Below are 15,609 nucleotides of genomic sequence, written 5' to 3' on the forward strand. Positions count from 1 at the left end.
TCAACAAAAAAGTCAGTGAGGAGCACACCTAAATTAAATATATGTGAATATGACCTTTGGCTTTAGAAGGTGCGAGAGCGAATTACAACCCTGGCACTGGGTTGAATATAACAAGAACAAACACTAAGTGCCCACACTCTGTGGGACACTCGCGTCTCCCGCACACCTTTTGCCACTAGGTACCAGTCAATTCTTAAAAAAAAATAATGAGTTTACAGAAAAGGTCAAATTTTTGCCCAAAAATTGTCAAACAGATTTAAGAAATCACTTCCACTGTGTTTCATTATACAAACATATTTTTTTATCTTTTTTTTTGTTGCAAAATAAAGACAGAAACATAGAAAAACATCTATCACATCTATACAAAAACAATAAGATGACTTGTCAGCTCTACGCATTTCAGGATGACTCCCTTCCCCAGGAGCAATCGATCTTGGGTTTTTCTTTGTGACTTGCCTATTCCTCCTCGAAAGGATCTACAATCTAAACATATATGGATATCTATTATATTAAGGTATCATAATTCTTAAAACAAAGAATTTTTGGTGACTTCATTGTTCTAGTTATATCAAGGTTAAATCTGTGATCATTCACCTGGTGTCAGTCTTGTAATAGCAGTTCAAGCTATATATCTAAATCTTCACAAATTAGATGAATCCTCTATACAGGTAATGGCATCCTGTCAACAAACATATACAAGAAATTCAATGTCAACTTAATCCAAAATCCAACTCAATCTCATAAAACTCTGATGAAAAGAAAAGGGGGGAACCCTAGCTTAAAAATATCAGAATCACGGTAGTGACTTCAGCCAATCCAACTCTCTTTGGATCATGGACCCTTATGATGTGCAACCTGCTTCCTCTCTTAGGTAAATGGAAATAAAGTAGGTGTAAAAAATGAAGGCAAGAAAGGAAAAATGGGGATAAAACTACTTATTATCTATAACATGGTCCGTAGTAGGCCTGTTGCGAATGTTCAATTAAAATATGCAACCTCTTAGCACTGAGAATGACAGAACACGCTTGCTTCCTCCACTTGGACAGCCATTCAGTAAAAAACAAGATGGCCGCCTTTTATATACATGTCATCCAGGCATATGCGCCTCGTGATGATGGCATAGGTAAACAATTGCGCACAGATCGCTATGTTAAACCACATGTAAACATCTCATATACACATATTGCATCTACATAAAGTTATTCTGAGTTCCTTCTCAGTCATTGATGTGAATTATAAGCGATAGTGTGTCTGATAATAATACGCTTAGGCCATGTCATTACACAAGCCACCAACTGTGCAATCATGTTATCCATACAGTTTAGGATACTGTATCTTAATTGAAGAAGATCTGTGCGTATTACTTTTAGAAAAAAGCAATAACAAAATATATATATATCTTCGTGTTATGAAACCGAGAGGAAGTTATTTCTTAAATCTTATTGAAACTTTCTGTGCAAAAATAACGTTCCTGTTGGGGACCTTTTCTGTAAACTCATAATTCTATTTTAAAAATTGACTGGTACCCAGTAGCAAAAGGTGTGCAGGAGACACGAGTGCCGCACAGTGGGTGGGCACTTACTGTTTCTTCTCAACTTTCTTCTGGCTTCCCATCTAGCGCAAATGAGGAGGATCTGTTGTTATGGGAGGGTTCAATGGCTTGTAATTTCAGCATCTTTTGGACTTCTTGTGTAAAAATTGATTGCTGCACTTCAGGTAAGAAATATAGAGTCATATGGATTTCATAGTGGGGCAGCACGTTTCTTTCTTAAACCACCTCTTTAATGTGCAAAGTGTCTCATTTATAGTTTCTTGGGAATGTGGGTTACAGGTTTTCCCAAGCTGATATTTCATGAAAGGGGAATTGCACTGTGTTGCCCTTTTATTCTACTTGTTCGATATTCAAAATTGTCTTTTGTTAATTGTTCTGCTCGGCGCGGCCTGGGGTTACCTGTGCTCTACCCCCTTAAAGCGTCTCTTGTGCTAGATGGAATTACCAATAAAGAACTCAAAAAGACTCAAAAAATATGGCAAAGTACTACTTTATTGTCAATTTAACGAAGCAGGGTACACCGGCAGACATCGGACTGATGTTTGCACACACACAAACTTGATTACACAGATGTCTTATAACCCTATATACTTAATTTATGAAGTCATCCTACATAGGAAAACCTATTGGCGAGAGGATTGGTAAGGGGAACATATCTACTTATAGAATATATCCGGATTAGTACATTATTGGCTGTCTCTTATCTGTAAGACACACCTCGAACCACCTCTAGATAAGTATAATACTGATTATAGCAGACAAAATGGCAGCGGATTGGTCTATACAACATTGTATAGCTAGTTGCCCCGTAGACCCTCTGATTAATTGGCATTCCCACCCAAACTTAGACTTTCGGCTCTGCTAGCAGCACATAAGGAAACCGAAATCCAGGTGCTTGAGTCACGTCAGATTGCTCCCCACTTTCCCAATTAGTCTGCCATCTCTTAACAGCTTGACCAAAAGCCAAAGGTTCCCGTCTGTAGTTCACCTAGCAGACTTCTCTGTTCTGGGACATTTAAGGAAGCATGAGTACAGCACTATCTTCAATCACAACTTAATGAAAAACCCTTGTTTTCAATTTCTGCATCACCTGTGAGGAGACAGCAAAGTTGTCCATTTTCGACATACTATTTACTGCTATTTGATTCAATTATACTGGGACTTATTGCTCCTTTGGCCTTTACTTGCTCACTCCATCTTGTAGGAGCCTCATCCACTGTTAATTGCCCAATACTTGGCTCTTGCACATGTTTTCATCTTCTTTAATCTAAGAGAAATATGTCTCATTCTCATGGTTTATCTGGCTGCCTCCCTTAGTGCTTTGTAGCTATTCCTTGAAATAGCATCCTTGATCCCAGGCCATCATAGACTTGTCTTCGTTTGCACACAAAGCTGTTTTCGAGTGTCTGCCGACTCTGCAGCCATGTCTGTCTCTGAAGTAGTTAGGATGAATCTTTGCACGAGCCAGTGTCCATTTTTCTATCATGGCCGTCCTTGCCATGTTATATTTTCCTCTATAGCAAGCTTCTGTGTATTTCATCTACCTTACGTTACTGCATATTTGCACTGATTGATCACCAAGTTACTTTATCTTCTTTTGCATACAGGATTATTTTATCATTTCGTACATATTTCTCTTGTAGCTTCAGTTACATCGACAATGAATGTAAATGAACACATTGAAAAACTTGTGTATAGGCGCGTTATAAATGCCACATCATATTATAGCATATCATTCTTAAGTTTTTTCATATTGTTTCAGTATGTCTTCATATATCTTCATGACATCACTCTGCCCTCGTCCGATGTTACTCAGCGTTCCATGATGTCCAATGGTGCGTGCATACATCCTTCCTCTTTCAGTGTGAGAGTACATTCGGCATGGTTGTCTGAGTGCAGATCGTCTCTTGTACACTCAATGCGGTATGGGAACAACACAGGGGGTCCCACAAGCAGCTCTTCTGCCATTCCAGTATGACAGTGGCGAGGGAGGATGGAGTTAGGGAATATGCGTCCAACTGCTCTTCTACATAACTGTCTTTAGGCCAACTCACCGACTTCCTTTGGTGTCTCTGTGTCACTCCTGGATGCTGCGTAAAACTCTGTGCAGTTCAGCCATATCACTGACAGCTCTCCTGTGACTGCCGCTGTCTGCACAGCCCTTTTCTGGAGCTCCACTGGCTCAATCGGGTCTCTGCATCCTCCAGCACATCTGGCCACTCATGTCCGGTCAAGAGCATGTCTTCCGAACAGCTGGGTTTCTCTCCCTGCTGCCATCCACGACTCTGCTTCCTGCTGCACGTACTCTGCAAACCCACACTACTTCTTTTCCCACGTCATCTTTTGCTGGCACTCTCCCTTTTGCTTCAGCTCCAACCGCTTCAGCCTATGTGACTCCTTCTGCCTCTGCTACTCCATTTAAATGTCCTGCTTAGGTGATTTGAAGTGAAACAACACTGCCGCACAGTCTTCTTAGTAGCATGATTGATCATCATCAACTCTTTGTTCATCTTCTTCATCCCAGTACTATAGGCATTACGGATCTTGAAGTCCATAGTGGTTTTAAGTTTGATTGATTGTAGAACTGAAAGTAAATAGAGCTAGGGGATGTTATGTGAATAGCAGTTACATTGCTTGGCTCTACTTAACAATATGCCATCAATGTTTCACGGAGAATGGAGGAATCATGAGTCAAAGGAGTTACCATTTCCTCCAGATAGAAGTCTCCTGCCATGTGATCCTCCCTCATAATGCCGTCCCCAGTGTCAGGATCAGGTAGCGACTGCCTTCCCCTGGTCACATGAGAGGAGGCCCATAGCGGGGTTTTAGCAATGATTTAATTCATCAGAGATACCACAGGTGATATAAAACAGCTAACGGACATTGTATGCATGTATACTGTACACTAAGAACTAAATCACCTCTATGCACTGGTAACTGGTTTAACAACTTTAATATGAACATTGCCTAATAAGCACAGGTAGCTGAGTTAATTCCACTGGAATTCAAAGTTCATACAGATCGCTGAAGTGGCAGCATTAACCGACTGAGCAATATTACAATGCAGCACATGGCCTAGGAAGACTGATACCTCACTTTGAGGAAAGGAAAAATAAGGAGGAAAAAGTGGAGACAACAGGAAACAGGATGAAAGTGAGGGAGACTTGAAAGGCGGTGAAATGGAAGAGAGATTTCTCTGTGCAGCTGTCACTCAAAGTTAATGGCCTAGAAATAATTGTATGGGCCCCTCTTGTGATATTAGAAAACAAGAAATGTATTACATTAAATAAGCTTCTTCATAACATTCTTCCATTGCACAGAATAATCACTGCTTATCATGCAGTCTTACGTGCTGAAGGAACACATGCTATATTTTTTGCACAGCAGCAAACGCATCGCCCTTGGGCGGGCGTGGTTTGCGACCAAGCAAGATGGACGCTTGATCCTTGAGCTCGTCCGACAGAGCGCAACAGATCGCCCGATAAGGATGTATGCAAACTCCCATCACCTCATTATTTGGTGTCAGGGCACTCTCCGGTGTGATAATTTTTCGCCTCTGCATTTGTGGTAAAGTGCTCTCTTTCTGGCGCGTTTCCCAAATGGAAGCGGCTGCAGGACGGACACAGAGACGAGGGTGTGGACATGAGCATTCATAAACTCATTCAGAAATATCCCCAGGATTTTTGCCGTTTGGTGTGCAGATGGAGAACCTTTGGTGAGCTGTCATATTTATATTTGGCTCGCCTCTGCTGCTCTCCTCGTTTGTGTCTGGCACACTCTCCTGAGGTGGAGACACGGTGTGACGCAGCACACGAGAACCCAGTTCTTCATTTCTTTGGAGGCCTACTCACTACTGACATGTCACTGATATTACCAGCCATATAAGAATATTGGTCTGCATATTTCTTCTACTTGTGCCTCCTTTTGAAGAACTTAAGTGTAAAAGCGCACTGCATTGTTTACATTATTCATTATGGCTGAACAAAGCCGACTTAACCCATCACGAGAAATGTATTCTATTAATAAGGGTATGGAAAACTTAATTGGAGCATTCTACTATCCCGTCATCTATATCAATACTGGACTCCAGGTCCTTAACTCTGCAAAATTACATAAAAACTTTAAAACATGAGATAAAAACAATTCATTCAAAACTAACTGAAGTGCAAGATGTGTTGTTTTCTGAAGGCAGATTGGAAGGTCTTAGCAAATGCAACATAAACTTCATTTGGAGGCAGAATTTAGAGGATCAAATTAGGAGGGATACCATCAGAATTTTTGGGGTTCCGGAAAATGCAGAACAAAATGACTCCATTAAGTTCCTTACTAAATGGCTCCCCAAAGGTTTGAAAATGTCTCTCTCCTCCTCTTGAATTTCAAAGGGCGCACAGAATAAGATCACGTTTTACCACCAATAGCTCCTCACCAAGACCTCTTATTGCATGCCTAGTGTGTCACCACCAAGCATGGCAGATTTTACTTGCAGCTAAAATACATTCTCCTTTAATCTTCCAAGGCAATAACATATTTATCTTCCCTGATTTTCAAAAGCCATTCAGGGCAAAGGGAAGAGATCTTTGGACATGAGACCAGCCTTGAAGAGTTAAGAAATCAAATACGGTTTATTACAACCAGCAAGAATGCTCATCACACCTCCTCGGGGAATCAATAAAGAATACTTGAATCCTGACGAGTTATATGATCTCGTTAAATCTCTTCAATCTTCGTAACTTGATAAATCACCCGGCGCGGCCCCCTCATCAATTTCCAGCTCCAACGCTCAACAATATTTCCATGCTTATAACTTATCCAGTCGTAATAAGTTCAAACCTGGTAAATCTCATCATTCCACGAACAGATCTGAGCACAATCCACCTTCTAGCCTATTTGATGGTCCTGAAAGACTGAGACAAATCCAGGTCTCCTAAAAAGATAATTGATCCAGACGAGGGAACCCCAACCTAGTAACTATGTAACTTTGCTTCATAATTTGTGTTACTTGTTCATTTTTTATGTTATAACCAATATTGCATTCTTATGGCCCAATTCATTATTCTTGTATTCATATTTAGCCAGCTTTGACTGGGTTGATTGGTCTACAGTGGACTATTATGTTCTTCTCTATGGCAAATCCTAATGGTTAACTAATCTTTTCTCTGTTCAGGTTACATTTTGCATGTTAATCTTTTCCATTTCTGCTCTTTAACGATTATCTTGGTTATAATCTTTTTCTTTTCACGTTCCCTACCTTTTTGTTGGTACTTTACCCTCCAATATTGCTCATCATACTCTGGAAACGTTCATTTACGTTGGTGTGCTTTTCGACCACCAATGTTACTTCCGTTTTATTTGCCATTAATTATTTGTTCTGATATATGGTTTTAAATGCTTCTTTCATGATCCCCTTTTCCTAACTTCTGTTGTAATGAGTATTGGAGTTATGTCATGGAATTTTAAAGGGTTAAAAAAAACATTAAAAAATAATTCTCAGTCATATTGGGAAAAGTAAAGTCTACATCGCTTGCATTCACAAAACAAATACGTAGAGGAAAATAATAAATTGGTTAGGTTATGGGGTAAAAAGGTGGAATTAGCATTCTCATACACAAAATAACCTCTTTTCAATTAATTAACAAACAACATGACCCATCTAGGTGCTCGTCCATTTTTTATGCCAATATTATTATTCTTCTTCTTAATATTTACGGCCGTAATGCCCCCGAACCATCATTAGGGATTAATTTGAAACAAACCCTTTTTAATAAAGATTATGACTGACGTATTGTATGTGGTGATTAGAACCAAATCTGCGGCTTCACTCTTGATCGGAAATCTGATACTACATCCATTAATTCTAAATCACATAAGAAATGTATTAATTTTATAGACGTTCTTACCCTTGTTGATACTTGGCGCTTCTGCCACCCAGATGTTAAGGAATGTACCTTTTTCTCTGCCCCTCATAAATTCTTATCTAGACTGGATCATATATTCATTAATTCATCACTTGCTTCTAGACTTCAGTCGGATATTGGCACTATTGACATTTCTGACAATGCTCCAGCCCTTACTGTCCTTTGAATTGGAACCTCAACTTAATCTTGCTTGCCGATGGAGGTTCAATTACTTTTTATTAAATTATCCTTCTTTTATGCAACAAATAAATAACTCCTTTACTGAATTTACAACCAATAACAACCCACTGGACACTGGACACTTCTATCCATAACAATTGGAATGCATTTAAGGCCACCTTGCGAGTTATGCTTTTCAGAATGAAGTTGCCTGATCCTATGCAGTGTTCCACAGACTCGAAAGAAAATCGACCCTTGATTTAACTTGCAAAAAGTAGCATCTCACTTTGGAAAACTGCTCAACAATTTATAACAAACACGGTCACTTGAAATAAAACTGAAGGTTAGTAACCGATACAAATACTCATGGTACATGTAAAGGAGCTACTATAATGAAATTAATAAAATGGTACCTTGTTCCATATGATACAGAATTATTCTGGCTAGAGTCACAGTCATAATTTTCTCCCCATGCCCGGTTGTCGAACAAGCACCAACAAAATTGTCAGCATAGCCTCCGCTTCCTGTATAAAGGAAATTAATTACAGCAACACCTTTAATATTGCAGAGAAACTATGTTGCTCTGTATTAATACGCATTGAACACAGAAATTGACCAAAAATAATACAGCAGAATAAAACAATTTATTTTAAAAGGTCAAGCAGGTTTATGGCAGAAATGTACTGCACTGATCAAGGAGACAAAGTGTGGAGTCTCACCTAAAATTAGTTATGAGAGAAATGATTGAACACATTAAAATTTTCTGTTTGTATTTTTTATTTCTGCAATAAACCAATCAAAAGCGTGTTCTTAGTTGTAATCCTTACATCCAGTGTCAAAGAACAAAAAGGAAAGGCGATTACAGCAATTTTTTGGGCAACCGACTAATGACTTGAAAAGGAAACCCCAATAAAGGTTGCAAATGCAAAAAAAAGAAACAGAACCATCTGTTTCAATCCAGTCCAAAGGAATTTTTATCTCTTGATACAAACACCCGCCGCATGAACTGGAGATGAGGTTGCACACAAAGATGAGCGATCAAAGAATTGTCTTCTTTCCAGTAAGCTATACTGTGCTTAGCCAGATGAATAGTCTCCACCCCATCACCCGGGTTTTGTCCATTATAAATGTTAAAAAGGAGTAATTTGCTTCAATTCCTAAATTTGACGTAGAGTATTTGTAAGTATGAATTCCCACTATTAACTACTACTATTTTTTTCAACTACTTTATTTTATTCCGTTATATTCATTGGTTGAGTAGAACAGCATTACATGTATGGCATTGTTCAATAACTTAACAGAATACATTTTGAAAGATTTTTCCCCTTACCCTTCCTTGCAAACTTTTCGCCCCTCCGACCTGGCCATCCCAAGTCTCGGTAGTAACATGCCGCGGAGAGTCCTCTTTAGATGTTGTCCCGCAGGAGCAGGCTTGGCAGCCACAGTTAGTATGTGTGTGCAGGAAAGTCTTGATCAGAATCCAGGATTGGTACTCGCACATCTATGAATCGATGCAATAGACCCTCCGTGGCTGCTTCTCTGACCTTCTCTGCCACCAGGAGGTCCCATATTTTGATCCACCATAGGGATATTAGCAGTCCCGCAGTGGTTTTCCAGGTAAGGGCGATCGTGATCCTTCCTGCGAGGAGGAGCCGAGTGATCGGTTTGGCGGTTGCCCCTGATTTTGGGTAAATCCCATGAATTGGGGTACCTAGGAGGATCACATTGTTTTTTTTTCGAGAGGTTTGACCTGGGTGATGGCCTCAATCACGGAGAGAACTTCTTCCTAGAAGACATGAGCGGTGGGGTAATCCCACCACTTGTGCAGGTAAGTGCCTTGCGACCCACACTGGGGGGTTGTAACAACAAAGGAGTCATTTAAGGGCACATTCTTTGTTTTGGGGGGGTAGCGTGTAAGAGAGGGAACAGAGGATCAGCGGCAGCCATGATTGTTCTAAACCCACCCATTTCAGGGAATCTGCTGGCAGAGCCACGCTTGGAATTGTGCCAGCTGTGCAGCTACAAGGTATATGCGTAGGTTCGGGACCCCCGACGCTCCTAAGCGAGCGCTGCCTATCATTACCTTTTTAGGGATCCTGGCTTTCTTGCCTTTCATATAAATCGAAGCATTTTCTGCTGTAGGGGGGATAGCGGGACTGGGACGGGCAGAGTGAAGCAAGGGTAGAGGAAATGCAGAAAGTATGTTCATTTTACAGTCCGTTATTCACCCCTTTAGTGATATTTCCAGAGAGGTCCACCTTTCTAGGTCTTTTTCCAATTCTTTAAAAAGGGGGAAGGGGGAATTTGCTGCATATACTTCCCCCGGTAGGGCCAAGATATGCACCACTAGGTAGTCTATGGATTTCCCATTCCACTGAATAGGGCAGAGAGGTTTGAGGGCCTCTCTCTCTTCTGGGCCAAGCCCACCCCTAAGGCTGAGGATTTACCATAATTAATAGCGAACCCTGCAACCCTGCCAAACCTTTGTAGTTCCCGAAGGGATTGTTCCAGCGAGGGCTGGATATTTGTTAAGGTGAGCAGCACATCATCCGTATAGAGAGCTTGTGCTGTGTAGGGCCTACACGAACCTCAGTGGCAGAGTTACTTTGAACCCGCTGAGCTAAAGGCTCCATTATTAGGGCAAACAGTAAGGGGGAAAGAGGGCATCTCTGCCTGGTCCCACAAGTCAGAGGCATGGGCGCTGTTAATCTTTGGTTAACCTGCAGAGTAGTTTTTGGTGAGCAATAGTTGGCCAGGACCATTTTGCGAAAGAGTGGGCCAAACTGGAAGGCCTCAAGGGTCAGTTGCAGGAAGGACCAGTCAACTTTGTCAAATTGCCTTGGACGCACCCAGGGCCAGTAGAGCCATTTTGCGGTGGTCTGAGGCTGCTACCTCCACCATGCTCAAGGCTCGTCGAATATTATCCCTGGTTGATCTGCCCAATATGAAGCCAGTTTGGTCTGGGTCTATTTTATAGAACAGTTGATAGGCGGTTAGCCAGTACTTTGGAATAGATATTGGTATCTATATTGATCAAGGAAATGGGCCTGTAAGAAGTGCAATCCCTAGGGTCTTCACCAGATTTTAGTAAAAGAATGGTTGAGGAGCTCTGCATTGATGGGGTTGTAAAGCACGATAGGTGAAAGGAGTGGAAGAGAGTTGCGAGGGGGGCCGGGAGTTGGAGATGAAAGAGCTTGTAGAATCTAGTTGTGAACCCATCATGGCCAGGGGATCTTGTTTTCAGGGATTTGATTACAGGCGATTACGAGGCTGACCAAAAAACCCTCAACTCCATCTACCCCACCATCCAGACCTGGATGGCTGAAAATTAGCTCTGTCATAACAGTGAAAGGACAGAACTCAATCATTGGATCTCTGGACACAATCTGAAAATGGGATCACAATATGACTCCTTTCTCATCGACAACACTCGCATCCCTGCATCCCAGTCAGTCCAAATCCTGGGAGTATATCTAGACTCAAATCTTACCATGGCCAGACAGGTGAATGCAATACAATCAGCAGCAGCCTACCACTCGAAACTTATCACGGCCGCCAGGCCATTCCTAATTCAACAAAACTCCCTCACCATCGCCAGAGCAATCATAGGATCTTGCCTAGACTATTGCAATGCACTCCGACTAGGCACATCAGCAAAGAACATCAGGAAACTTCAAACGTTGCAAAACAATACCCTTAGAGCAGCCACTGGGGTCTCAAGGAGAGACCACATCTCGGCCACCAGCAAATCTGTCCATTGGCTACCCGTCAAAGAACGCATCCTCTTTAAGTCCCTGGCACTTACCCACAAATGTCGCCATGACACAGCACCTTGCTATCTCTCGCAAAGATTATCTGCGCCCCCCTCAAACAGATCCACCAGATCTAGCCACAACAACCGCTCAAGCTTCCAAGTTATAGCAGCTACCAATTGGAACCTGCTACCTCCCACTATCATATGCATTGAGTCCCACGCGGTCTTTAGAAAAGCAATCAAAACTATGCTGTTTGTGTAAGATCACTACACTGTACATTACTACATGTATTCTCTTTTATGTCCATGATCGTCCTGCCACCTTGTAAGGCGCATGACACAAGTAACCCTTGCATTGCCTCCCACATCCTGTAACTAAGACACCTTCTTGAAACAGCGCCTCGATGCCCCGATATCCTAAAGGTGTACATGTGAGAAGAAATAGTCCTTTCCTCCCGGGTGCAGCACTCTCCAGGCATCAACCACTCACAGAGTCTTAAATTAGTCGAGGAGTCCCATAGCAATTTTACAGTCCTTTGATGTGGGTGGGTGAGATTTGTCCAGCAGGGGGTCTGGGACCCTTTTGAAGTCACCCCCGATGATCAGCTGACCCTCAATGAAGGGGAGAAGCTTAGATTCCAGTTCTAAATAAAAGGCTTATAATTATCCAAACAACATACCTTTAACCCCTGTATAGCGTCCCTCCGGGCTGAACAGCGTCTCTAATTCCCTGAATGAAACCCCTTTCACCAGGAGGATTGGTGTGCCACCTCTCTTTGAGCCACTGGAGGATAAGTATTGAAGTGGGAAGGTTTAAGTTACTTACCTGTAACTATTGTTCTCCAGCATGGGTCTGGAATGGATTCACATGCTCATGAATATTCCCACTCGTCAGGCTGGGAATTCTCAGTAAAAGAAAAACACTTTCACGTAAAAACTGTATTTCTTCTCTAAACCAATAACTGTACTCTGGGTCATACTGCCCCATCCAATGACAGTCCTCTCCCTAAGCCCCTCCTCTGGCAGCCATCTTCAGATTTGGTAAGCACGTTAAGTGGCAGTATGACCAAGAAGAGCCACAGAGGGTTTGGAGGCAGGGTTCGCATGTGAATCCATGCCAGACCCATGATGAACAATAGTTACAGGTAAGTAACTTAAACCTTCTCCAGCATGAGGTCTGGCACAGATTCATATGCTCATGAATAATGAATACATAGCGGAACAACATCACACAACCACGAGAGGTGGCAAAGCTCAACAGAACTATAGCAGGTCACACCCTGTATTTTTTGTTGTCGAGGGGTCTGTGATATATTAGGGTGGGGACAAAGTTATGTATATGAAAATCACAGACTACCCCCTGTGAACTTCTAGAATCAATGATTTGATGGCACAAGAAGTATGCCATTGTTTTGTACACTAACCCATGTAGAATGAGAGTAACTGTTGTCTATGAAGATGAAAATCATGTGGTTATATGTTTTAAAACGAGACACGTTGAATGTAGGAAACCAGTTGTGAAATAAATAAATGTATGGTTTCCAGTGTGAAAACAAGCAGAGTCTGAGTTGGGTCTATACACATTGAAAACGTGATAATCTTTGCGCCTACAATTTTGTCGAATACAGGAGAAGAGGGTAGTCTGATTTTCATATACAAAGCTCAACAGAAGCAATTACACTTACCCCTGGAACAGACTCACCTCAAGCAAACAGGTTGTGTAACACTGCTTGGCCAACTGTGGATTCCTCCCTGGAATCCCTGCCGGCGCAGTTTAACTTTGTGAAGGTGTGAGCGAACCTCCACGTAGCAGCCCTGCAGATGTGCAGGAGGGGCATACCAGACAGGAACACCGTTGTTGCAGCGATCGCTTTGGTGGAGTGGGCTCTTGGACAGCCGAGCAACGGTCGGTTCACCAACAGATGACAGTGCATGATGCTGCCGGAGAGCCAACTTGAAATGGAAGCCTTTGGCATGGCCTTCCCATGGTTCACAGGACCACAGTTCATAAACAGCTGTGAAGTCTTACGAAAACTCTTCATGCGTGTCATGTAGAACTTCAGGGCATGAGCAACATCCAGCGAGTGCAAGGCCCTTTCCCAGGCAACGAAGATTTCGGGAAAAAAACAGGTAGCACCAAAGGCTAGTTGAGGTGGAATTCCGACTGAACCTTCGGTATGAAGGAGGGGTGCGTACGCAGCACCACCCTAGAATCGTGGAAATTCAGGTATGATTGCTTCAAGTATATGGACTGGATTGCACCTACCCTTCTGGTGAAGGCGATGGCCACACGGAAAGCAGTTTTCCAATGAGAGGAACTTGAGTGGGGCCCGATACATAGGCTCGAAGGGGGCCCCATCAGCCTCGTCAGTACCACATTGAGTTCCCAAGCTGAGACAGGAGCCTTCTCCGGCGGGAAAGCTCAACAAAGTCCTTTGAGAATTTCCTTGACTAGTCGGTGTGACAAAAGTGATGATCTTCCTGGAGACCTGGTGTAGCGGGAGATAGCCGCCAGATGTACCTTGATAGTTGCGTGTGCTAGTCTGGCCTTGGCCCAGGATGGCAAGAATGGAAGAACTTGTGTGGCAGTGACCCTGAGAGGGATAATCTTCAGAGATCGACACCACGTAGCGAAACGCTTCCCGCTTGTGATCGTAGCACTTCAAGGTCGACGATGCGCTGGCCTTGGCGAGGACATTCCTGCAGTCAGCAGGCAACTCATATCCTCTAAACTGTAGGGCTGCAGGAGCCAAGCCCTCAGGCTCAGCGATCCTGGGTCATGATGAAGGATTGCGCCTCCTTCTCTGGTGAGAAGATCTGAAACCACTGCTAGCTTGACCGGAGGTGACGCTGACAGGCTGAGAAGGTTGGGATACCAAACCTGCCTTCGCCACGCCGGGACTGATGAGTATCATCTTGCATGGACACTGAGTGTGTTCATGACTCGTAGCAGGAACGTGAACGGAGGAAACGTGTACAGAAACTGCCCTTCCCAAGATAAGGAGAACGCGTTCCCCAGGCTCCTCGGCTGGTGGAATCTGCTGGTAAACCTCTGTCACTTTGAGTGCGCTGCCGTCGCAAACAGATCGATCTGGGGCGTGCCCCCTTTGACGAATAGGCAGTCCACCTGATCCTGACTAAGGTCCCACTCGTGGCAGGAGTGCAGTTCCCTGCTGAGGGAGTCTTTGATGGAGTTCTTGACTCCTGCCAGGTGAAGAGGAAAGAGGAACATCCCCTGTCCGATGGCCCAGTGCCACAAGTCCAGTGCTTTTTTGGTGAGCACCAGGGATCGAGAGCCCCCCTGCTTCCTGATGTAGAACATGGTGGTGGTGTTGTCCATGAAGATCCTCACAACTGTGCATTTTAGAAACGGTAGGAATGACTTGAGGGACCAGAACACTGCCCGTAGCTCCAGGATGTTGATATGAAGATCCTTCTCCTCCGGCAGCCACAGACCTCTGGCGTGCAGAGGTCGTGTGTGCAATCCCCAACCTTCCAGGGAGGCGTCTGTGGGGACCGTCTCCTGGTATGGGGGGGGGGTTCTAAAATCCTGTGCCTTGGGCAATATTGGAGCGATGCAGGACTACATCATGCCCAGTAATGACTTGATAGATCGCACCCTGGCTGTCTACTACAGCTGTTGCACCTTTCCTTGAATGGCTGCTAGCCTCTCCTCTGAAGGCGACGCCAGGCATGACACCGTATTGAGTCTGGCACCTAGGAACCGCATGTTCTGTGATAGCGTTAAGCAGGATTTCGGATAGCTGACATAGAATCCCAGTGTGTTCGTCTGCCAGCTCCCACGAACAGGTGCAAATCAGCCAGTCATCCAGATATGAGTATACATGTATGCCCTCTAGACGCAGATGGGCCGCCACTGGTGCCAGGCATTTCTTGAACACTCTGGGTGCAGACCTCAAGCTGAAAGTTAGGGCCTAGAACTGGTAGTGCTGTCCGTGCACCACGAAACGCAGAAACCGCTGATGTTTCTTGTGAATGGGGATGTGGAAATGGGCGTCCTCCAAGTCCAACATCGACAAGAAGGCTCCTTTTTGCAGTTGGTCAAGCACGTGTTGCAACTGACCATCCTGAATATTTGGGACTTTAGGTATTTGTTCAGACATTGTAGGTCTAGGATGGGCCTACAGGCACCGTCTTCTTTATGACCAGAAAGCCTCTGGAATAGACTCCAGAGCCCATGAGCCACTGGGGAACTAGCTTTATCGCTC

General features: G+C 43.5%; 1 protein-coding gene across 1 annotated transcript in view; it reads right to left on the reverse strand.

Moving 5' to 3' along the window:
• The window catches only part of ASRGL1 (asparaginase and isoaspartyl peptidase 1), a 568,063-nt gene that overhangs the window by 57,479 nt on the left and 494,975 nt on the right, over positions 1-15,609 (reverse strand). Inside the window, exon 7 of the mRNA XM_069606224.1 lies at positions 8,040-8,150. Within this exon, the coding sequence (XP_069462325.1) occupies positions 8,040-8,150 (111 nt within the window). The remainder of the gene's footprint in view (positions 1-8,039; positions 8,151-15,609) is intronic.

Source organism: Ambystoma mexicanum, chromosome 4p (genome assembly GCF_040938575.1).
Source record: "Ambystoma mexicanum isolate Mex_15411 chromosome 4p, UKY_AmexF1_1, whole genome shotgun sequence".
NCBI classification, from domain to species: domain Eukaryota; kingdom Metazoa; phylum Chordata; class Amphibia; order Caudata; family Ambystomatidae; genus Ambystoma; species Ambystoma mexicanum.